Raw genomic sequence first — 24,959 nt, 5'->3', positions numbered from 1 at the left:
ATCAGACACTTGCCAAGGCTCCATATTTTCCTTTGCAGCCCTGTTCTTTCTCAGGAGTTCTCGTCCTCCAGTTCGGATCCACAGTGGGTTCAGCAGGCAGGAGTGCGAACCCACCCCAAGGTGTTCTGCCCATGCAGACAAGGCGCCGGTCTGCGTACAGGCAGGAACACCACAATTTTATTTTACTTTTGAGGTCTTACTATGTAGCCATGGCTGGTTTGGAACTCACTACATAGACCAGGCTGGCCTCAGACTCACAGGAATTGGTCTATCTCTGCCTCCTGGGTGCTAGGATCAAAGGCATACACATCACTTCCAGTTTTTCAGACTTTTTTAAAAAAATTTTACTTACTTACTTACTTACTTACTTACTTAATGTGTAGGAGTATGCTGTAGCTGTCTTCAGACACACCAGATGAGAGCATCAAATCCCATTATGGATGGTTGCTGAGAACTGAACTCAGGACCGCTGGAAGAGCAGTCAGTGCTCTTAACCGCTGATCCATCTCTCCAGCCCTGGTCTTCATCATTTTTTAAAACTACAATTTTCTGCCATTTTTATTGGCTTGTTTTCTTTCTTATTTTGTCAGGTGTTTGTTTTTCACGACATCTCTTTCTCTTACATTCCGTTGTTTTCTTCTTGGGGTGGGGGTGGGGCACCTGGGGATGGTTCTCTCCTTCCACAATGTTAGTGGTGGGGACACCAGGTGGGGGGGATTCCCTGCCCTTACCTAGCATGGTCTTATCAAAGACGATGGAAAGGAAGCCAAGATGGGACCAAGGAAAGAAAGGGGCTTTGGAGAGAGGGGAACCTGTATCTGAACTTGGACCAAAACAGTTTTTGTTTTGTTTCTGGGACAGGGTCTCATGTAGCTCAGGCTAGCCTCAAACTCCCTGTGTAGCTGAGGGTAAACTTAAATTTCTTGCTTTTATTTCAGTTATTTGTTTGTTTATTTTTATGTGCTAGTGTGTGTGTGTGTGTGTGTATGCACATGCCTTACATGCACATGCATTAGCAGTTATGTGGAGGTCAGAGGACAATGTCTGGAAGTCTGTTCTCTCCTTCGACCATGTGAATTCTAGAGTTAAACTCAAGTTGTCAGGTTTTGCAGCAAGTGTCTTTAGGCCTGGAGCCATCCCACTGGCCCAGCCTTCAGACTCTCTCTTTGAAGCCCTTTGGTCTGTGGTCACTGTTACAGCAACCACAGAGCACACATGCTGTCCAAAGCAGAACGCCCGCCACACTTGTCTCAGCCACACTTGTCGTAGCTGTGCAGCTGTGCCGCTGGCAGTTAACCCTGAACGTGGGAGAGGAAAATGTGCGCTCACCACTGAGCTCAACAGCAGGCACTCTGAGAACCTGAGAGCGGGTAGAGTCCACCCCCCACCCCACCCCACCCCACCCCCGCAGTGGCCTTCCCTTCATAGGTCACAGCCAGGACCTGTGCTGTATGTGCGGAACACTCAGAACTTTATTGCTAAGAACCTGCTGGATTCTTTTGGAACCCTGCCTCACTTAGTTGGGGGACCTTTAGGCTAACTTTGGGGTTCCTCTAAGAACCCGAGGCTTGCTCTCTGTCCCCCAGCAGAGCCACAAGCATCCTGACCCAGGAGCTGCTGCCTCGCTCTCCGGCAGAGAGTGAACATACCTCTGGGGAGATATTCCTGGCAAGGGCAATGGGATACTGCTTGTGTCTTGAAAATGTCACCCAAGTCCCTGGGATATTTGGCCTTCTGACATAGAAATGGTCCCTTCAGTTCTGTCCCTTGGCTCTGACAGCCTGATAGCCTTGAGCTTTCCTTCGGAAATGAGTGCAGTGTCTGTTCAGGTGTTTCCATTCCCCTGCTAGTGTATTGAGCTTAAAATAAATATTTCTGTGTTTTTTCCCCTGGCCTCCTCTTTAGCGCTCTCTCTCTCTCTCTCTCTCTCTCTCTCTCTCTCTCTCTTGCTTCATGTCTGTCTTGCTCTCCCTGCCCTTGGCCTTGATCTGCAGGGTCTTCTCTGATCTGCCAGGCTGAGCCCCACTTTACACCATTCTCACCCTGTGGCTCTCAGCCCCTTTGGGGCTGCGGACCGCCATGGCCACGTTTTGTAAGGCTGGGACGGCACCCAAGGCTTTGAGCACGCCAGGCAAGCACGCTATCTGAGGGGCTATACACCTCCCCTTGCCTCCCCTCTTTCTTTTTATTTACATTACAATTCGTAACAGTACCAACATTTCAGTTTTGAACTAGCAACAAACTTTATGGTTGGGTCCCCACAACATGAGGAATTGTATTAAAGGGCCACAGCATTAGGAAAGTGGAGAACCACCGCTTTACCTGCTCATGAACTGGTTTTAAAATCCCCACTCAGGGCGGAGGTGCCTGCCTAGATCACAGAGCTGCCCCTGCAGATCCAGGCTCTCACTGGAGTCTAGCAGGTCTTGAACTGTGCTATACCCTTCTACCCTCACCCAGACTGTGAAAAGAAACAAGCCTCTCACCTGCCCCTGAGTGCGCCAAGCTGTCCTTCTGCAAAGATGGTGATCCCTCTTGGCTGTGATCCCTGGAGGTGTTTCCAGCAGCTCCGTGGGGCCTGGGCTTCTCAGCTGCTTCTGCAGGTCCTGGCTCAGTGTCTCCTCCACTAAGCAAGGATGGTCCTGTCTGTCTCCACTGCTCCCAACCACATAGAACTCTTTCTTGATTTCCTCAAGGACCTTGGCTTCCTTTCAGTAGTGTGAGAAGGAACCCCAGATATAACTGCCGGAAGGATGCCCGTCCACCCTCTGGAGACCTGGGCCCACAGGAGCCTAGCTGAAGACTAATGGACCTCCCAAGTATGGCCCTCTCCTGCTCCACCCAGATCCCTCTGAGGCTGTGGGCTTTTGAGGATTCTAGCAAGGACCACTCCTTCTGGCACCATCCTGGTAGCCTCTCCCTTCTCAAAGCCTCAGAGCATTAGCAACCCCATCATGGGTCTGGGAATTGGGCCTCAAAGAGAGCAGGAGTTCTGTGGACTAGGAAAGGCCATTACAGGCACCCATGTGCAGGGATGCTTAGCTAATGTACTTACCCATCTCAGCTTGCTGAAAGCGAGGAGATGCAAACACTGGCTGGGGAGTTTGCCGTCTTACTCTGCACTTGGGAGTGGAGTGACTACAGAGTTCAGGCAACCTCACTGAGCCTCAGGGTCTTCACCACAGGTTTACTTAGTCACCCTTGACCTCCAAAGCCCAGGGAGACTCGAAAATCACACCGTGCTCTTGGCCTTGGGTGGTGACCCTTCCTCACACTGGTCACTTACACTTTTCTGCTGGGCGCATGAAGGCAGGGCGGAGGCTGAAGGCACCTGAGCCCAGACGTTCTTGGGACACCTGCATCCAGCTACCCTTGAACCTTTCAGTAGTATGAGCCACTCCGTTGTGTGTGTGTGTGTGTGTGTGTGTGTGTGTGTGTGTGTGTATGGCTGATGAGCTGGTTCAGTGGTTACGAGTGTTTGCTGGCCAGGCATAGTGGCACACACCTTTAATCCCAGCACTGAGAAGGCAGGGGCAAGCAGATCTCTGAGTCTGAGGACAGTCTGGTCTATAGAGAATGTCTTGAAAAGCAAGACAAAACAAGTGCTTACTGTCTTTTTGGAGGACCTGAGTTCAGTGCTCTGAATCTACGGCAAGTGTCTCCCAGTAACTAGCAACTCCAGATCCAGAGGGTCTGACACCTTTTTCCTGACCTCTGTGGGCAGCTACACCACACACACACACACACACACACACACACACACACACACACACACACACACACACAGAGTAAATAAATAAATCTTTAAGATAAAATGTAACTCAAACTAAAAACCCACCCTTCTCCACCTTCCTTTGACCAGCACTACAGACACACACTACTGTGCCTGGCTCTTTACCTGGGAGCACATGGGACACAGAAATCTGGCTCTAGCACATGGGACACAGAAATTAGGTCCCTAGCTTGCACAGCAGAAACTTTGCTGACTGAGCCTTGAGTTTCATATTTTATGCCAGAATTTTTGTTTATTTTTATTATTTTTAGCTGTGTATATGTGTATTTTTTTATTTATCTGTATTTGGGTGTGCACACATGAATGTACATGTGTCTATCTGTATGCAGGCATGTGCACATGAATGTGTGTATGTGTGTCTGTCTGTACTTAGGTGTGTGCACATGAGTGTATGTAAGGGTGTGTATGAAGGTAGGTGTGTGCACAGGAATGTATGTGTGTGCATGTGTCTGAATGTGGGCATGTGCACAGGATTGTCCGTGTGCGTGTGTCTGAATGAAGATATGTGCACAGGAATGCAAAGGATCATATTTCCCTGGAGCTGATTGTGACCCACCAGATGTGTGTGTTGAGAGTTGAACTTGGTGTCTTGGAAGAACAGTACATACTCTTAACCAATAAGCCATCCTTCCAGCCCTTAAATTCTTAAAACTTAAATTCTTATGTAAAAAACAAAGCCCTTTTTCCTATCAGCACATTTTGGTTCAGAATCTTTAACCAGCAGGCTGGTGAGATGGCTCAGTGGTTGAGAGCATTTGCTGCTCTTGAAGAGGACCTGAGTTTGGTCCCCAGCACCCAGGTTCAGCAGCTCACAACCACCTGTAACTCTAGCTCTGGAGGGTCTGTATTTTTTAGGGCATCTGCACTCACATCCAATCCCCCCCACACACATACACATAAGAAAATTAAAATAAATCTTAAAATCTTCAGCCAGTTCCGTGCCTCCTTCCCAGGCTCCTCTAGTGGGCAGGGGGAAAGGCTGTTTCTAGGCCAGACAGGGAAGAAAACAAACAAACAAAGATGAGGGACCTAGAGAATGTTACTTGAAGCCGCTTGTTCAGGAGTCTTGAAGCCAGGGTCCCTTCTGGAACTTTCTGCATTACTGAATTTCCACACACACATCCCCCGAACTCCCACAATGAGTTAAATGGAAGTTTCTGTCCTGCGATAGGGAAAGGCCAGTTGACAGGGCTGATCAACAATCAAATCTCATAAGGTAGACATGTGTGGACCTGGGCTGGGAGGGGCAGGCACTGGGTGGCTGTTTCATGGCTCGGGAATATGTGGATAGATTTGATCGTATGTTCATTAATGCTCCAGTGTAATTAATTAGAAAGGCTTTTTTTAAAAAAAAATCACATGCCCAAGTAGGTGAGTCTCCTCTTGGATTGCCAGGAAACTCCGGGCTGGCAGCTGACTCATCTAAGTGTTCCCCAGGAGCTTGGGTTTTGTAAACTGTGCCTGGCTGTTTCTGAGTTCTCCAGCTCCCTGCTAAGTTACAACAGAATGTTTTTGCACACTGTGGTTCGATGCCAGAAGTTTGCCAGAGCGGTCCGAGCTTCGTGTCTTCATGACCAGCCCATCAGAAGGCCTCGCCCCAACCCCGCCTCTCTTTGCTTCTAGAGGAGCCCGTCTCAAAAATAGGTGGGTAGCTGGCAAGATGGCTCAGTGTGTAAAGGTGCCTGCTGTCAAGCCTGACAACTACCTGAGTTTGATCCCGGGGACCCCTGTGGTAGAGAGAATCGACTCCCACAAGTTACCCTTTGACCTAAACATGTGTGCGCCCACCTATCCACCCACAAAATGAATAAATAAATGTAAAAACAATAAAGATAAAATGGAAAGTAATAGAGGAAGACACCTAATGTTGACTTCCAGCCTCTATACACATGTGCATGAACAATTACACACAATACAACATATGTGTGCGTGCATGCGCGCGCGCGCACCCACACAGACAGACAGAGTGGGGTGTGGGGGAGAGAGAGAACACTCTTAGAAAATGAGAGCCCTGCAGGCATGTGGCAAAGCCATGCTAAGGCTGCAGAAGCACCGGCATCTCTGGGCGAGGTGGAAGAGAGAGAGAAGGCAGTGGTGGCTCACAGTCCCTTGCCTTCTGCAGAGCGCACCCTTTTTGCTCCAAGCCAGCCAGACCCAGCTGGGTTGACCTGGGTCTGTGCTAGCCAAGCTCACTCCTGGCACCCCTTCTAACACTTTGCTTAGGAAAGTCATCAAGGTCGCTGTGAGGAGACCCATTGTGATTGTCTTGCGAGCTCTGACATCCTACAACTGGTGTGAGCAACCTTGTAGAGACACCCAGGGTCCTACACCAAACCATCAGCCAGGAGCCTGTTAAACACATTAGGCCCCTAACAGTCAGGTCATTGCCCTCATCAGCAGTGCTTGGGATTAGCCAGCTGTGTGTGTCTGTGTGCATATGTGTAAACATGGATGTGCAGGCATGTGTGAAGGACAGAGCCTGCCTCTTTTACCCTCCATCTTCTTTTTCTGAGATCTCTTACTGAACCCAAAGCTTGTTAATTTATCTAGACCTACTTGCTAACAAGCCCCATGTATCCTCCTGTCTCTGCCACCCCAGACTTGGGGTCACAGGAACACACACCCCACTACGCCTGGCTTTGGACGCTGGTGCTGGAGACCTGAATTTATAGCAAGAACTGTGCCACCTGAGCTGCTGTTCGAGCATATCCCTGCTCTTCTCCATTTTGTTCTCAGATGCATGCCGCCGCCCCTGTGGGATCTGTGCATGGGGCAGGGGAACTGAGGTCCTGTGGCTTGCAGGTGGCAGACCTCAGCTTTCCTGAGGCTCGCTTGCTTTTTGTCTTTCTAATTTGTCCTTGCCTTCCTTTTGCTCTATCTGACTTCCCCTTTCTTGGTTAGTTTTGCAGAGCTACAGGCGGCAGGAAGTAAGAGAGGCACAGTGCTGTCTGCCCTGTATTCCTCTCTCCAGTCCACCGACCACGTGCTGCTGGGAGGTCCCGCTGAGTAACAGCTCTCACAGGCACACAGCACCTTAATAGGAGTTATGGTCCTGGCTCTCTGCTGTCCTGTGGCAGAGAATGGTTTTGCTCTGGGGTTTCAGGCAGAAGAATCTGCAGAATTTAGGGGGAAGTCCTGCCTTTGTGAAACCCCCAGAAATAAGGTGGCTTGGGAGAGCTGCAGGAAATATGATGGCCCCATCATTGTCCAGCCCCTCTGGAGCCCACTTTAATAATTAAACATTCCAGGAGAGTGGAGGAAAGTGGTGGGGCCTCTGTGGTTTCTAAGGGCTTAGTCCTCTTAGCATCTTCCTCTCCATTAGCATGGAGTAAGGGGTCTGGGAAAGGGTTAACGAGGGAGTGCAGAAAAGCCTACTCTTCCACAAGACTTCGGTGCACTGCACAGAATCACCTCGCCTTCTACTTCTCAGCGGTGCTGTCTGTACACAGGCTGAGCCGGACTCAGGTGGGGATGCCTCTTGTAGGCCACAGCTCACTCCCAGGGGATTCAAGTGTGAGGACTGGGGTGGAGGCTCTTAAGAAGACTCTTAAGAGACTCTGGGAAGCCAGGCACCCCCAGGATCCACATGGCACTGAGACCATCCCTGTAGCTGTTGCACATGCACATTCTCAGTGCTCCGCTGCAAGGGTGGAAGCTGCAGGGAACACTCTGGAGGGAACAGATCAGCACAGCTTTGGTGATGGGTCATCAGAGATGTGACCCTTGGTGGACTTAGCTACTACCCCTAAATGCTAGTGCCCTAGGATCCTGCAATGTAGAATAAAGCTCAGTGGACCCCAGGTGGATGGCTAGCATCCCTACCCCTGGGGGAGTATGCTGCTCACGCCTTCCCTGCCCTCCCCCCCCCCCCGCCCTCCCTGGCTCTCTACGGAGGAATGCAACTCCGTAGTCAACACATCCTTACAGGCCACAGAAGCCTAGGTATAGATAGAGTCAGGCAGAGCAGAAGGGCAGCCCAGCGGTGTGGCCAGATAACCAGTGGAGATCCAGGGTGAGAGGAAAGGAACAGATGGCCACCCACCCTGGACTCCAGCTGTCCCTGGCTCTCCTCCATGTGGGACACAGAGGAGACACTGGACATTGAGCCTGCCTCACTGCAAGGTTAAAAAAAAATGTGTATTGATATATACTTTATTATCTTTTATAAAAACTTCCTTTGGCTACAGAGGCCACTGTGGTGGATGATGCGTGACATCGTGGTGGCAGCCTCCAGGGGGCCAGGATGGAACCAGAGCCCACTTTGAAATGAGTACAGGAGATTGAGGACTTAGCAGTGGACTACTGTGGCCTTGAAGATGCTGAGTGCAGTCAGCTGCCCGGAGCTGGCTGGGGGGTCAGAAAAGCAATCAGCTACCCAGGGTGACAGAAGGTCCTTTCTGTCTCACATGGCTTGCCAAGACCAGATCCCATCCCATTAAAGTCACCAGGTGACTCATCAAAGGGGCAGGGGCTTTTGTTTGCAGGGTGTGACGCCAGTGCACAGGACCCTCTTCCAGATAGCACCTTTCTCTGGGGTTTGTTCTGATGCAGCCTTGGGAGGCCGAACAACTCCCTGGGGATGGGGTTGAGGCTGCTGGCCCAGGGAGGGTGATGCTCACTGAGTCACGTTTGAGGAGGTGACCTCCTTTTTGCCTTCGCTCTTGAGCTTCTGTCAAGGAGGGACCCTACCATGCCGGTGAGGGCAACTTTGGTACACTGAGTTACAGAAGCAGAATGGTTGGGGAGCAGAGGCCACAGGGTCTGTCTAGAGGTGGCTGCTCAGCCTCCTGGCCACCCCTGACAAGAGTGTTAAGGCAGGTCTTCTCCCTGGCAGCACAGGGGCAGCTGCCCTACTCCTGCCCTCCGGCAGAGTGTCTCTGGAAGCTACTGGCCGCTCTCTGCTGCAGCCTTGCCCCAGATGTTGGCCTCTCAGGATGCGTTCCCAGAGGGGCACTGCATCTCCATGGTGACCGTGTTGGGTGTGCTGCTAGCAGCGTCTCCCGGCTCCGCACCATCCCGGAGAGCCCTCTGGAAGACCACCCTGAGAGGTTCCCACAGGCGCTGTGACTTGTCTCTCCCAGCCAGGAAGTAGACGATGGGTTTGGCACTGCTGTTGATGCAGATACACAAGTCAGTGACATACTCGGGGAAGGGGGCCGGGATCTGGAAGACCCAGAAGAGGAACCAGTCGATCCCCAAGTAGATGGACGATACGAGAAATACAGAGACAATGGCCAGGACCACGTGATTGAGCTTGGCGGAGCGCTGGCGGCGCCGTGCTCGGCACTCTACGTGCAGGATGAGCGCCAGGCACGGAAGTACCATGAATGGGCAGAAGAGAAAGAACAGCAAGATGCCCAGGGCGATGTCCATGTTGCGGCAGGCTGTGCCAGGGGCCTCGTGGCCCAGGAACATACAGAAGTAATTGTGAATACTGGTAACCAGGAAGGATAGCATCCAGAGCAGGGCACAGACCCCAGCGGACAGGCGCTTGGGCCTCCGACGCCAGTACCAGGTGGGAAAGATGACGGACACACAGCGTTCGATGCTAATGGCCGGCAGGAGGCTCACACCTGCGAAGAAGGTGCAGAGCCCCAAGATCCGGGACACTCTTCGAACATAGTCGGGGAAGGAGCCCAGGAAGGTCCCCATGTTCAGGAGAGCAATCACGGCCTTGCTGAAGAGGTACATCCCATCAGCGCTGGCCAGGTGCAGGAAGTAGATGGAGAAGGGGGTCCTCTTGATGGAGAAGCCGAAAAACCAGAGGACCAGCCCGTTTCCCACCAGGCCACACAGGCAAAGCAGCAGGAAGATGTAGTTTGTGACGGCCGGTGGAGGGAGCGTGGCAATCTGCTCAATGGTCAGGAAGCCTCTGCTGTAGAGCTCTTGAGCCTCGCTCATACCAGGACACATCTGCGCAGGTGCAAAGGGGACACATATGTAAGGCCTACCTGCCCTTTCCTGGCCCTCAGCAGACCTGTTTCTGGGCCTGTTTCCATTAGCTACCCAGAAGGTGGAGTCTGCTGGGTCCCTGGGTCCCTGTCTATGGAATGATGAACCCAGCAGAAGCTAGAGCAGAAGGAGCCCCGACCCCAGCTAATGCTAACACTGGTTCTCAGAGTCTAGAGCCAGCAGGACGGCATAACCACAGGGTGGCCAGAGGTCTGGGCTGCTCACAGGTCAGCCAGGTCCAAATAGCCAAGTGAAGGCAGTGGACGGCAGAGGGGTGGGTGGGGAGTGCTTGCTGAGCAAGTGTGTGGAGCAGAGTTCAGATCCCTGGTCTCTGTGTGTGAATGCCAGGCGGGCACAGTGGCCCCCCTGTAATTTAAAAGGCAGAAAGAGGGGAGTTCCCTGAGCAAGCCAGGGAGATGAGCCTACATCAGCCTGCTCTGGTTTTAACTGAGAGACCCAGTCTCAGAGAATAAAGTGGGGGAAGTGATTAGGAAACTGTGTTAACCTTAGGCCTCCACATGCGCCAACCACAGATATACATGCATCAACACACATAGGCCTGTACATATTTGAACACACTCACTCACTCACACCACACACTCACTCACTCACACATAGACTCTCATACACAACACACACACACATGCACACACACACCAAATATTCTCACGCACCACACACACATACCCATATACCCACACACCACACACTCACACCACATGTACACACACACATACACACATACTCATATACCCACATACCACACACACACACACACACACACACACAGAATTAAAAAAATCATAAAAAAGCCCCAATAAACAGATGAAAGGCTGGGCTTGGTAATGTGACACTGTCTCTTAGAGGAAGGAAGATTATAAGTTCAAGCCTAGGCTGAGAAAAGTAATGAGACCCTGCCTCAAGATGAAGGCTTCAAATAGGCGTGGCAGAGCATCTGCTCTTGCAGGGGACTCAAGTTTAGTTCCCAGAACCCACTTTGAGTGGCCGGCAACTGCTTGTAACTCCAGCTCCAGGGATCTGATTCCCTCTTATGGCCTCCAAGAGCACTGTCCACACACACACACACACACACACACACACACACACTTTTTAATAGAGGACTGGAGATAAAGCTTGGGGGCAGAGCTTGCCTGGCATGTGGAGGCCTAAGGGTTCAATGCCCAGTACCAAATGATCACGGAGATCATGGACAGGATAGCAGATGTGTGCACAAATTGTTCTGATAATGTTTCAAATTTAAATCATGAAAGTATTTATTCCTAAAAAAAATAAAATTATTAGAAAGGGAAGAAAAGAAAAAAAGAAAAAAGAAAGAAAGAAAGAAAGAAAGAAAGAAAAAAGAAAGAAAGAAAGAAAGAAAGAAAGAAAGAAAGAAAGAAAGAAAGAAAGGGATGCGAGTGGGCACAAACAAAAGAACTTGCTCCTAGCTGAAGTTGGATTCTACCCTACAGTTGGACTAGAGAGTACCGGGGAGGAGAGGCAGCTGACCTCTGCTAGGCCAGGGCTGCCTTTTGGGGTTCTGGATAATGAGAAGGTTTGGGGGTACCCAGGAGAGGCTTTTGGTGGTGGTCAGTGTTTAAGCTTCAAGAAGAGGTTCGGTGTTTTACAACTGGGCAGGGCAGAGGAGCTCAGCCCAGCTGAGCACCAGTCCTAGCACTGAGGGCCGAGCTGACTCAGGACCCTGGGCCAGGTGTCAGAAACTGGGAGCAGGGACACAGTAGCAAAACCAAGGGCATGCCTTCCTAGCCAAGTGAGCAGTTGCTCTACTCTAGCCAGAGGGTTTGGAGGACCTGTGGGCAGAGTGGTGGCTCTTCCTTCAATGCCAGAGAAGCAGTATCTATGGATGGTAACATGAAATAGTTTGATATTTCTGGGTTAACATTTAAAAACAATTGTGTGAGCCAATACCATGAGTCAGCTGTGTGCTACTCTGTTCCCCGCTTAGTGGCAAAGGTTGCCATATGCATATTGCTTCCCTCCTCCCTGCAGACATCACCAATCTATCCCAGGATTTTCTTCCTATGTCTGCTTGTCTGCTGTCTGCTTTCGTGGCTCAGGGAAGTAGGAAGTTCTAGGGGCAAGATCTTTGCTGCCACCTTCCAAATGGCCTTGGCAGAAAGCTGGTCCCTGAGAAAATGCTTTATGCTGACATTCTCTAATAAAGGGAAGTTCAGTGAGGCTTCTGGAATTTAGGTTTCTTAAAAAAAAAAAAGACAGAAATATTATATGAATGCACTTCCATTTTAACCCCAGGTGTAGGGATGTAAGTCTGCTTCACAGCAGCTGACTGTGATTTGCCTCGTGCTCTAGCAGAGGCGTGGTTTTGCCAGCTGCAGACAGTTTCTGTGATTTTGTAATGTTTGGAATTCTGGGAAATTTTCAGAGGTTATATAAATGGTAGGGCCCCGCTAGATGGGGTTGGTGGTTGCTGGTTGTTCAAGGGAATTGGTCGCAGTTTGTTAATAATAACGCTCAAAGAAGAAACTAAAGGAAGTAAATTAGATCTGGAGATCTCTCTCTCTCTCCCCCCCTTTATCCTTCATTATCTCCTGCCTAGTGTTAGGGGATGAAATGAGGTGGGGGAAAATAAAGGGTGAAAAGAGAAGAACCCACAAAGTGGTAAAGACCAGATACAGAGACGTATCCTCTGGCCTGGTTGTCCATAGGAATTTACAAACAGGACCTATGGATGCTGTGTAAATTGAGGGAGACAGTGGGTTGCCAGAACAAGTTCTTTATGCAGTTTTGCTCCCTATCTGACTACTTCTAAGAATTCATTGGCTAAAATCTTCTGTCCACCCCTAAACCCAGCTGCTTAGCTCTCTCTCTCTCTCTCTCTCTCTCTCTCTCTCTCTCTGCTCCCCTTTCCTGGAGCTGCTCTGTTGCTGCCCCAGGCCTCTGACTCACTGGACCAGACCCAGATGCAGAACCCTGTCCCTTGAGGACCAGCTCAGCAGTAGGAGCTGGCTTACTGGGACTGGGCAAAGCCCTTTGTGTATCACCTAGCTGGAAAAGTCTGCAGTGTTGGGTGTTGGTGGCCTGGCTTGGGGGGTGGGGGGCTGGGGCTGGGAGACAGACATGAGGGATGGGAGGGACTGGTGAGGTGCTGGGCAGGAGCTACTATTTGTAGTCCCACACTACACTGTGAATGATCACTCCAGAGTCTGCTCCCACCCAGGGCCTTGTCTTCTCTAGGGACTCTGGGATGCCTCCTAGCATGTCCAGGTATCATCCTGGCATGAGCCTTAGTTTTCCTAAGTCTGGGGGAGGCTTGGATAAGGAGGCAAACCAGAGGGGTTCCCAACTTAAGAAGGGAAGTCCACACTTTTCCAGGGCGAAGCAAGGGCTGGGCAGAACAAAAAGTGATGGGTCATCCCAGAGTACTGTACAAGCTTTAAGTGGGGTTAGAGCCAGCTGCAGATTTCCATCCATGGCTCATGCTTCCAGACTTGGAGCAACACACGCCTTGGGTGACCCAGAATGGCACAATTCCATGGCACACACAACAGACACTGTGCCACCATGGAACCAGCACAGGCTGTTTGACCTGGTCTGACCATGAATAGTGAACATCCCATCTCTGGGAGGAAAGTGGGAGGAAGTGAGACCTTTCAAAACTGATAAACAATGACCCAAAGACGGCATGGTAAGGGACTCCTGGGACGCTCAGTGCCAGTGGCTACCTCTGATGATGGCACGGGCCTCAGAGGAACCAGTTAATCTAACAAAGTCCAGATGTGCCTGCTACCTACTGGAACCCAGGGCTGAAGGGCAGACCTGCACAGCAAGTGCAGGAGATGCTGGGCTGTGTGGCCCTCCCAATCGCACACTCCCACAGACTAAGGACCCCCTGCCCATGGTACTTGCCTTGTTCTGGTTGGTGGAGTGAGCCTCCCACGAGCAGTTTCCGGCCATCTCCAGGAGTGAGGAGTCCAGGCTCCTGTTGGGAGCTCAGCAGTATGTGTTCCTGCCCTGCAAAAGCCTAGAGAGAGGGAAGAATGGAGTCAGTCCTAGTCCCTGCTCAGAACCTTTTGACCTCCCAGATCACCAGCCCCAGCCCCCTAGGCCTTTCAGGCTTGTGCTTCTTACCACAGAGGAAGGGCTACCCTGGCTCCCTCTGAGGCAGGGACTTTGTGCCCTCCCTGCTCCTCCTGCCTGTGGGTTCGGTCAGACCCTGCCTGGATCCTGGAACCCCACTGCCACTCCCTAGGGAAAACCCTCTCTCCTTTCTCCTCTCATTGGACTTCAAGGAGTCTGGGCCAGAACGTTTCTTTAACGTGCATGGTAGGTTCCCTTGCATCCACACTTGGAGCACCTCCCTTGTGTGTGGATAGAGGGTTCGACAATCAGTCCTAGAAATGAGTGACACAGGACAGATTTTTTACAGCAGAGGGGCTTCCTGAAGGAGGCCTTTGCTGGGTCTTGCTTTATCATATTTCCTCATCCTAGCTCTGGGATGTGTGTCCATCCCCCTCCTTTTTGTAAAAGACAGGGTCTCATGCAACCCAGGCTGACCTTGAAGATAACCTTGAGTTTCTGAGCCTCCTGCCTCCATCTCTTTAGTACAGGCTTAACCATCATGTCTGGTTTATACAGCGGCGCTGGGGATCCAACCTTGGGCGTTGTGCATGCTCCGCAAGCATCTACCAACTAAGCCACACCCCCAGCCTTTCATTCGTTTTAGATGGTGCACCTAGGGTACTTAATGAAACTTTGAAGATCTGTGTACTGTCAGTGGCTGTCCCCTGTAAGGTTCACTTAGAGATGGCAAACCAAGAAGTTGCTGTGGTGGCCCTGGTTCCAGGCTAGGTGTAGGGCTCAATCTCATTCAGCTAATCTGGAGGCCTGGGGACGTGTTGCCTGACAAGCTAGGGAGAGGCGGACCCTGCCTGAGACTGGTCCACCCTTGCAGGCAACAGCTCATTAATATATCCACCCTGGGTCTCCTTGGAATTGAGCCCCATCCTCAGCCTGCTCTCTGCCTGCCCACAGAGCAGGTGGGAGGTCTGAAGCTGTGACTCAGGACACAGCCTGGCTACAGGCTGCCAGACCCTCCTCTCCCAGAACAGGGATGTGGGCAGCGCACTGCTCCACTCCTCAGAAATTCCTTCCTCAAGAAGGGCGGATCCCCAGCCGCCACGCGCATGGCCCTTGCCTCCTCCCTCCTGGATATGTGGCCCTGGCAGCTGCATCCACCCATTGGCTGCCGAGAGTGTCCGGTCAGCGCGAGTGTCACGCCCCCTCCTTAACTCCAGGCCTCATTCGGCTTGGGGGGCGGGGGGGGGGAGGATGTTGGGGACTTAAGCCACACCCCCAGCCCTTCATTCCTATTGGATGGTGTTCCTGGGCCCACAGACACGTTCCTAACCAGGGAGCCCATCTCTGCCCTGGCTATCCCTCCCCTCCACCCGCCGCCCTCTACCTGTGTGCCCCTTCTGGTGTACCCCGACTAAGAGTGGCTCATTGTGGGACCTGCTTGGGTGCCCCTTGTTCGTAGGCATGAGTGATGTTTGTGCAGAGAGGTTGAAGAGTGCTGGTGCTGCAAAGTGTGCCCCCTCCCACCAGGCGTCATTCGTAGCTATACAAGGAAGCTGGCCCAGGTTTTCTAGGTACCTACACCCCCAACAGCCTCTGCTGCCGCCACTCCCAGCTTTCCCCCTCAGTGACGTCCTGACTCAGGGGACCTTTCATCCCACCAGACTTAACCTCCAATTAGACACATGCCCCGTGGAACAGATGAGTATTCTCCCAGGTCAACTCTATGACTGCTTTGGTCTCTATCCATGGTCCCTGTCCTACCTCGGATTATTTGCAAAGTGATCCTCTCACACAGAGAGATTCAGAAGCCAAGTGGACCCCAGATGGGCCATATTAAAGTGTGTGTGTGTGTGTGTGTGTGTGTGTGTGACATGTATAAGGATGTGTGTACGGGGATGCGCGTGAGTGTATGTGCTCTGGGTAGGATCTGAGCCATGACAGAGCCCACTTCACTAAAGCCCATGGAAAAGGCTCCCATGTTTGCAGCCTTGGCTCCTCCCCTCCTAACCGGATGGTGGGCCACCTGTCTACCTTCTCGGATTAACAGTTGGACAGACCAGCCCTAAGGGAGCTAGCTGTCTTGGTCATTTCACTTCTACTACACCAGACCCCAGTCTCTCTCCTCATGCCTTAGCTATGACCTGGCCTGGGCGCTGGCCAATCTGCAGCTGTCCGGGATACACAGAAAGCCTGTGTTGCTGCCTAAGACCCAAGCCTCTGCTCACAACTTGACAGAAGACCTTCTCTGAGGGAAATAGAGACTTGACAAAGCTCTCTGGCAAACAGCTTCGTGTGAAGCCAACACCAGCACCAAGCCTGGCTGGCGAAGGAGAAGCTGTACGACCTTGTGTTGCTAATCCCCAAATGCCCCCAACAGAATTGCCCACTGCTGTCCTCATGGCCAGCGGCATCCCTGAGCAATGAGAACCAGAACTCTGCACTTGGACCATCGCCCACTGGGTGTTCCCTTCAAACTCTTCCAGAAATCCGGCTTGGATGTAAGGTTGAAGGAAGGATAGGGAGCCCCCACCCTCAGGAGGACAGATGGGGGCTGGAATTGGAGGATGTCTTGGGGCTAGGGTAGAAGTAGGGTGTCACCTGAGTAGGGTATCAGGGGGGACTCTTAAAGCCACCGATGTCCCTGGGATACTCAGACCTGTGGGAGGAGTGGAACAGGTCTTCTGGATGGGGACAGCTTCACTTTAGGGTTTCGTGGCTCTGTACTCAGAGAGGTGGGACTTCTGCAAGCTGCCTGTCATGGCAATGGCCATTTCCCTGCCGCTGGGATGCCAATCTCATTTGCTTGCCCTGTCCAGCCTTCACCCTACAGACCCTGATCCTGATCCAGCCCCTGTCCCTTGTCTCCCTCCCCTAGTCCCTGGGTCCCAGAGTGCTACCTGTGGCTGTCCTGATCCTCCGAGTTCCCTTCGTAGAGATCTTCTCCTGGGACTCCGAGTTTGCTGACCCACGGGCAGCAGGCTAGCCAAGTACTGCCTGGAGCCTCGGAAAATTCGGGCTCAGGGTGGAGGGAGGACGAGCCCTCACCCGCCTTGCCTGTTGGAGATGGCTTTGGAAACAGAACCCGCCCCAAACCCAATTCCAGACCCGGCAGAAGAGGGAGGGGAGAGCTAGAGGAGGAGAAAAAAAAGAGGAGGAGGAGGAGGAGGAGGAGAGGAGGAGGAGGAGGAGGAGAGGAGGAGGAGGAGGAGGAGGAGGAGGAGGAGCTGAACAGTGATGAGGCTTGGGGAAGGAATGCCCCAGTTCAGGAGACTCCCCCCCATCCCCACTGGGAACTCATCTCTCTGACTGATGACGTCACATTGGCTTGAGCACTGGGGCGGGAGTCCAGATGTTAGTATCTCATATCCTGCAGCTCCAGAGGGCTGCCCCAGTAGAGGGAGCTCCGGGTTGTTCACTTGCTTGGTGCCTTCAGCCTGTTTCCAGTGGGCATTTCAGGGCATGTGGTGATCGTGGGGAGGTGATAGGGGAATGTCCTCTCCTTTACTTGAACTGACTGAGGGACTGGCACAGAAAAGGCAAGAAGCAGCAGGTGAGGGACCCCTATGGAGAGTGGGGGAGAGGTGTCAGAGAGAAGGCCACACAACCCAGATGGCACCAACCCATCCCCCTTGCCACCCCAGAACCTTCCTGGGGGCCCCCTGGGGCCTGTGGAACCAGGAATTCCCTTCTCTCTAGCCCTAATAACAATCAGATGTTGCAAATGGAAAATCACAGCCCTTGCTCGCTTGGGCTGAGCAGGGAAGTTGGCGAGCAACCATGCCTGGTGCGTGCGCTCCTCAGTGAAGATGAGTCACCCCCCCCAAGGGGTCCTGGAAAAAGTTAGTGGCCAGGGCATGGAGCCCAAGCCTGGGTGGGTATGGAGGGAACAGAGGGTTGGCCATGAGGGTGGGATGCTGAGGCCTCCTGCCCTGGGCCAACTTTCTCATGACCCAAGAAGCCTGAGGGAATGCCACACTTTCCTATGGGAGTGAACAGTGCCCAGATTGGGGGAGGTGTGCCTTGTGGGCATCTTACAGGGAGCCCAGAAATAGACCTCTTCCTGCACCTGCGCTGGAGCCTCCTCCTCCTGCTCACCGAGAAACCTCTCTGTCCCTTGCACCAAGTGAACCTGAGAGCAGGGAGCCTTGGATGTTTGCCTGTTTGAGGCCAGCTGGCTTCCTGGGACTTGGGGGTGGGGCAGGGGGGGTGGATGGGGATTTTTTCTGAGATTCTAGAGGCTGAGAGAGGCTAAGCAGGCGGCAGGGAAGGATGGTGACCCAGCCTCCTCCACCAGAACAGGCAGCTGTGTCCCAGCTGGGCCACTTGTTTACACTGGGAGGCCGGGGGGGGGGGGGAGGCCTAAGCCCAACACAGGCCAAGTATAATTGCGCTTGGACACTTAAAAGGAATTGCGTGAAGTGGGCAGAGGCTGCTGAGTCCTCGGCCTTATTTGGTATGGAAATATGTTTCTTTGACAAAACAAGAGAGAGGTGCTTATTAAAGGGAGCTTGTCTTCGGGTCCCTGGGTCTGCAGGGTCCCTGAAGCCGCTGACCTGTCCACTGGGGGTGCTGTGGGCCCACAGAAGGCCACGGCCCATGCTCATGAGCACCTGGAGATGCTTTCTCTGAGCTCTGCAGACCGGACGGCCTGGCAGAAGCACCTGCAGACCGGCCACGCTCATCCTCTCCAAATCACAGGCACACCTGCTGGCCAAGTCCTCACACCAAGGGACCATGAACTCTCTCAGGTCCTTTTTATGAGGACATTCATCCCCTTCAGGAAGGTTCTGTGTCTATAACCTAGTCACTCTCCCCTTGGGGTGACCATTTTAGCATGAGTTCTGAGGGAGACACAGACAAGTAGTCTACAGCGATCACCTGTGTCATCCTGCAGACATGGGTCTGAGGCTGTGGGAGGAGGCCCGGAGGCTAGGTTCCCACAGGGACAGTAGAGAGGACCTTGTCCCATATGTGTGTGTGTGTGGGGGTGTCCCATGGCCACCTCCAGTCATTAAAGACCCTGGAAAATCACTTACTTTGAGGGGGTTTCTTTTGGGGTGGCAGCAAGGGTTTGGGTGCCTGGGAGAACTACCCTTATTGGACCTCTAAAATTCATGTCTGGGCTTGAGTGACATCAAGCCAATCACCGTTGCCAAGTGATTGGCATCATTCATTCACTCAATCAGGACTCGGAGGATAGACTTGAGGTGAACAGAAGGGGCCTGGGGGACATGGCCTTTGTTCGCTCTAAAAATATTTTTTATTAGTATAATTAATATATAGTTAATATATTATATTGCTGCAGCATGCCTGTGGAGGTCAGAAGACAACTTGAGGAAGTCAGCCCTTTCCTTCTACCATATGGGTCCAAGTGACTGAGCTCAGGTCATCAGACTTGGTGGCAGGCACTTTTACCCACTGAGCATCCTTGTTCTTAATGTTCTGTCCACATGGTTTGGAAAGCCACCTCCTGCCACCTGTGTCTCCTGGCAGTGTCTCCTTCCAGTGAAGAGGGAAATTTTTTAATTAGTTAATTTCTAGATGAGTTTTATGTAGTCCAGGCTGTCCTCAACTGTGTGTGTAGTCAGGACTAGCCTTGAATTCTTGATATTTTTATCTATTCCTGTAGGTGCTTGGATTATAGGTGTGCAACACCACACCCAGTGGGAAATTTATTTTTAATTGTCCTGCTCGGTCAAAGTTCATGCAGATGGGCTTAGCTGTCTATGTTTTTCCCTCTCAAGGGTTCAGGGTTGGCCCTTCCTTCGCTGAGGGGTCCTGGGGCAGGAGTCCAGTTCAGGCACAGGCGTGTCACAGTGTGTTTCTGTGGTTATGACTGGCCTTGCTTTATGGCTGCTGGGATGGGTGTGATCGGCTATCCCAAGAGCTTGCAGCTGGCAGACCAGCAGAGCACTCCACACTGCCTTCGCACTCTGGGTGCTTATGGAGTACCTCCTGGGTACCAGGAATTAAGGACTGGACGGATGAACAAGGTAGCCGAGGCCTCTGTCCTTGGAGTGTGTTGAATGGGCAAGGGGGCCAGCCATAGTCAAGCAGATAGAAACTCAGGAACATGAGCCTGTTATAAAGAAGCAGGGTTCTTCTCTCACAGGTCACTCTGGCTTTCCTGGTCTTGAGAGGGTGTGGCATGTCCTTCTGCAGCAAGGCTGGCTGCAGAGAGTGAAGAGAAGTGCAGCTCAGGAAATCCAGACGCTTCTGTTCCCTCTGTCTTCCATGTGGGAGACCATGCTTTTACTTGTTCATTTGTCTGTCTGTGTGTCTGTCTGTCTGTCCATCCACCCACCTGTCCATTCATTTATACACCCATCTTCCCATCCATCCACCCACTAACATTTCATTTACCTGTCCTTCCATTCGTCCATCTACCCGCGCTTGTATCATGGACTCACCCATCCATCTACCTACACATTTATCTCTCATCCTTCTGTCTATCTGTACACTACTGCATTTCTTAATTTTCTGTTGTTGTGATAGGACACCACGACCAAGGCAACTTACAGAAGAGGGGTTTATTTGGCCTTACAGTTCCCGAAGCTAACGCTAGGTCCATCACAGTGGAAAGGGAAGGCATGGTAGCAAGCAGAAGGTATGATGGCAGGAGAAGGAAGTTTGGTGCTCGCACCTTTAAATACAAGCACAAAGCAGAAAATGCAACTGGACATGGAAGGAAGCCTTAAACTTGCATCTCCTAACCCTCCCCAAACAGTGCTACCAACTGAGGTCCAAGTGTTCAAATAACGGAGCCTGCAGGGGCATTTCTTATCCAACCCACCAAAGCTATCATCTGTCCACACACCCTCTCATCCACGTATCCTCTGTCTATCTACCTGTCTATCACCCACCTGTCTATTGATCCACGCATGCATCCATCCATCCATCCACACACTAACACTCATCCCTCACCCGTCCATCTCCTCACAGCCCATCCATGGATGAATCCACTCATTCAGGCATTAATCCATTTACTCGTACACAAATCCATCCATCCACCTTCCCATCCAATTATGAATTCATTATCATTTCCATTTGACTCAGTAAACCCCAACAGTGTTGGTTCTGGGGACAGAACTGTGGAGAACCCAGCAATGGATGAACAGAAAGCAAATGAACATAATTCTAACCTGGGTCTCTGCTTAATGACTAAAACTAATGCCCAGATTGTGTCTTTTTTTCGGGCCAGCTAGAAATTTTAATTCATTTTATATGTTGTGTGAGAATTGGAGTCCAGACAGGTCCACTAGTGGAAACACTCATTTCCATTACAAACTGGGGACTATGTGTGCATACCCAAGGGTATAAGGGGACATTTCTCATTCAAGCCACCACACCAGCTAAGCACCAACATTTATATCCCCTTCCTGATCCACCCAGATGTGAGCCAACAGCCTCAGGCTCCGTACTTTGGCAGCAAACATTTCACTCACGGAGCCCTCTCTCTGGCACTGTATTTATCCTCCTAGGACAATGGTTTGCATGATAGACTGGCCCCCTCTCACGCTGTAAGATAAACCAGTCCTCCCCTAAGCTTTGTCTCAGTAGTGTAAATATATGGTGTAAATATACTCATGTCAGATGAAGGATGGAACCACAGCAGTGTTGATCCTATGATCCCAGGAACATATATGTCTATCTCCTTCCCAGGTCCCCTGACTCCCTACAGCCTCCCTATGTCAGAGGAGAGCTGGACCTTCCTGTCTGCAGAGCCATGCCACCAATGGCCTGCCACCTGCCTCATTATTATTATTATTTTTATTGTGACCCTAGACTGGGATGGAACTCAGGGCCTTGGACATGCCAGACAAGCACCTAACCACTTAACTATATCCCCATCCAAAGGGCACTAGGGTCTTGTGGCAGCTTTGTGTTTCATGGTCACATTGGGTCACACATGGGACCCAACAGAAAAGCAAAAGCTGGTCTCAGATTATCATGCTCAGCGTGTAATATGTTGGCTGCCGAGGCTGGCCACCGGGGTTCAATCCCTGGGACAACATGGTGGAAAGAGAGAATGACTCCCGAAAGCTGGCCTCTGACTTCGCCAAGCACAGGGACATGTATATACCCTACCCAGAATTAAGCACAGAATTAATAAATATAAAAGCATCCGTAGTCAGCTGTCAAAGACCAACTCAGGGTCTGTACTGGCTAGTTTTGTGTCAACTTGACACAGCTGGAGTTATCACAGAGAAAGGAGCTTTAGATGGGGAAATGCCCCCATGAGATCCAGNTGTGNGGCATTTTCTCAATTAGTGATCAAGGGGGAAAGGCCCCTTGTGGGTGGTGCCATCTCTGGGCTGGTAGTCTTGGGTTCTATAAGAGAGCAGGCTGAGCAAGCCAGGGTAAGCAAGTCAGTAAAGAACATCCCTCCATGGCCTCTGCATCAGCTCCTGCTTTCTGACCTGCTTGAGTTCCAGTCCTGCATCCTTTGGTGATGAACAGCAGTATGGAAGTGTAAGCCGAATAAACCCTTTCCTCCCCAACTTGCTTCTTGGTCATGATGTTTGTGCAGGAATAGAAACCCTGACTAAGACAGGGTCCCCAGATCCCCAGACCCTACAAGGCCTGGGGGATCTGTGTGATCAGAGAACCCATACATACATACATACATACATACATACATACATACATACAGAGGCTGTGGCCTGGGCCCAAAGAGGGTCTATTATTCTAATACCTGCTCAGCACTGACAGCCTTACAGGTTACCAGAACACGGCCTTGGAAGAGCACCCCCTGTCGAGCTTCATGCAACATTTGGGTCTGAGGAGGCTTGGTGCAGTCCCTGCAGCTTTCTCTTGGGACAGCTGCCTCAGCCTGTTCCTGACCATGGCATCCCTGCATCCCTGCACATGTCACTAAGGACCAGGTGTGATGCTCATCCTCTGCCATGCCCATGTCTTAACAAGGCTTCGAAAAGGGCTGCTTTAGTTATTGCCTTTTAAAATTGTATGTGTGTGTGTGTGTGTGTGTGTGTGCATGTGTTTCTGGAGCTTGGACCTAGGCTCTCTGTGTTTATTGCTGTCTCCTTGCTGTGAGGGAGGACCTGAGAGAAGCCCCTGAGGTTATTTAAGCTCATGAGCAGAGTGTCCAAGCTTCCACGTTGCTATCTGATGTCTACGAGGTTCACGATGGAGAACCACACAACTGAGTTAGTGTCAACATACTGCAGTGTTGTAGGTAAGTTTGCCATTTTGTCCTGGACTGCAGCCACAACTCTCTGTGGGTTGCACACCTCTGACAGACGGTACTGCTCATCACGGAAGGGCAGGCATGGTGGCCGGAGCAGTGGCTTCACTTGTAGTGCGGGAAGCAGAGAGTTAGGGCTAAAGGTGGTGACCAAAGGTCTGCCCCTCACAGCCAGTATCTCAGATGTTCTAAATACCTCCCCAAATAGCGCCACCTGCTGGAGGCAGAAGGTTGAACCGTGATCGTTTTACATTCCAGCTCAGTACCCACCCCTGCCTACTTCGGAGAAGGATTCTCCCAGGCATTCAGTTGGGCAGGAATGAGTCAACAGAGTAACCCACTTCTTTCCCTCTCTGTGGCCTGTGAGCACCTTTTCCTTCAACTTCCTCTCTCACAGACGTCTTTGGTTGTTACAGGTGTGAGGGATGAGTTCTGGGCTGGGTCGTTTTTTATAAAGTTGACGTAAACAAGAGTCACTGGGGAAGTGCGATCCTCCACTGAGGAATTGCCTCCATTGGATTGGCCTGTGACATGTCTGTGGGGCATTTTCTTGATTAATGATTGATGTGGGAGGGCCCAGTCCACTGTGGGTGGCATCACCCCTACTCTTCCCACACCCCCTCAGTGTCCCTTCAGTGCTGTCCTGTGATCCTTGGCACTCCTGCCTGACCCTGGAGATGCCTGTCCCTTCCTTTCTCCCTTGGCTGCTACCACATTAGCTAGTTCCCAACAAAATAAGCCATTTGGGTGTCTCCCCAGATTCCCACTGCTAGTGTCATGGTTAAAAGAACCCAAAATAGCAAGCATAGCCCAGGCCTGGCCTGGGAAGGGTTTAGCTTTCCCAGGGGTCAGTCCCCAGGGGCAAGGGTCAGTCCTTGGGTCAGAGCTGTATGAGTTTGTTCACCAACTCCACTCTGGGTTCTGTGCCCAGCTTAAGTGCTCTTCCCACAGGCATAGGCTAGACTGAATGCCTGCAGACCCATCACTCTCTATGTGAAACACAGGGACATTTGAGCCTCGGTTTCCCCAAATGTGGCAGAGGGATTCTGGGGATAGTTGAAAGGCTGAAGTGAGACAGGGCCTTAGAGAAGGGTATGCAATTTTTGTTTTTGAGGCAGGGTCTCATGTAGTCCAGCCTAGCTTTAACTCCCTGTGTAGCTGAAGATGACCTAGGACTCCTGATCCCCCTGCCTCCACCTCCTAGCATAGGCAGTACAGGAGTCTGATCCTATACCTGGTTATGAGAACCTCAGAGCCACAGAACCACATCTTGAGATGCCAGGGCATCATTGCATGCGAGCCAGGACTCTGCCAGGCATATCCCCAGCCCCTGTTTTATTTCTTTGATAGAGTCTTTCTTCATATAACAAGCCTGAAACTCATGGAAATACTCCTGTCTGGGCCTCCAGAATGCTGGGATTACGGGCACAGTTCACAATGCTCGAGATCGTGATTTTAGAACTCTGCATTACTGTTTGCCCTGAGATGGATGTAAACGGAAGGAGGCTGGGAGAATGGGCTTAGAGACTGCTGCCCCAGTAGGTGTGCCTCCTTTCTGTAGAACGGCAGTCCTCCATCGCTGTGACCCCCCAGTTTATGAATGTGGAGTTGTGGGCCTACAAGCTATCAGGCTGTGGGTGATAAAGGCCCACACCTCCTCCACGAGGCTGGCGACATGTGCTTTCTCCTAGATGATTGTAGAAGTCACTTGATGCTGTTCCGCTTGAAGCATTATCTAATAGTGCAGTAGGTACTCAATAAATACACGTGTAAATGAGTGAATGAATGTAATAGGCTTCTCCACTGACATAATAAGCCAATTCAAGCCTAATTAAAAGTATAAAAGCAGATTTATTTGGGAACAGTTCTCAGGTGAGTTCACCAGTCCCAGAGGACAAGGTGAGAGAGAGAGAGAGAGAGAGAGAGAGAGAGAGAGAGAGAGAGAGAGAG

The 24,959-nt window shown here is 51.5% G+C and overlaps 1 protein-coding gene across 1 annotated transcript; it reads right to left on the bottom strand.

Annotated features, from left to right (window-relative positions):
• Nucleotides 1-7,899: 7,899 nt before the first annotated feature.
• Nucleotides 7,900-16,853, bottom strand: Mrgprf (MAS related GPR family member F). The gene is made up of 3 exons (XM_021221362.2): nucleotides 16,702-16,853; nucleotides 13,634-13,748; nucleotides 7,900-9,706 (listed from the first exon to the last, which is right to left on the bottom strand). The coding sequence occupies exons 2-3, from the start codon at nucleotides 13,679-13,681 to the stop codon at nucleotides 8,723-8,725; spliced, it is 1,032 nt and encodes a 343-aa protein (XP_021077021.1). The 5' UTR covers nucleotides 13,682-13,748; nucleotides 16,702-16,853; the 3' UTR covers nucleotides 7,900-8,722.
• Nucleotides 16,854-24,959: the final 8,106 nt, after the last annotated feature.

The sequence above is a fragment of the Mus pahari genome, chromosome 1, assembly GCF_900095145.1.
Source record: "Mus pahari chromosome 1, PAHARI_EIJ_v1.1, whole genome shotgun sequence".
In the NCBI taxonomy this organism is placed as follows: Eukaryota; Metazoa; Chordata; class Mammalia; order Rodentia; family Muridae; genus Mus; species Mus pahari.
The sequence above is the reverse complement of the archived record's forward strand: the minus strand, read 5'-3'. Positions and strand labels throughout refer to the sequence as shown.

Coding starts and splice junctions, on each gene's coding strand:
- Mrgprf (XM_021221362.2), bottom strand. CDS start 13,681: ATGGCCGGAAACTGCTCGTGGGAGGCTCACTCCACCAACCAGAACAAG. Junction 9,707..13,633: donor ACTCCACCAACCAGAACAAG/GCAAGTACCATG, acceptor GCACCTGCGCAG/ATGTGTCCTGGTATGAGCGA.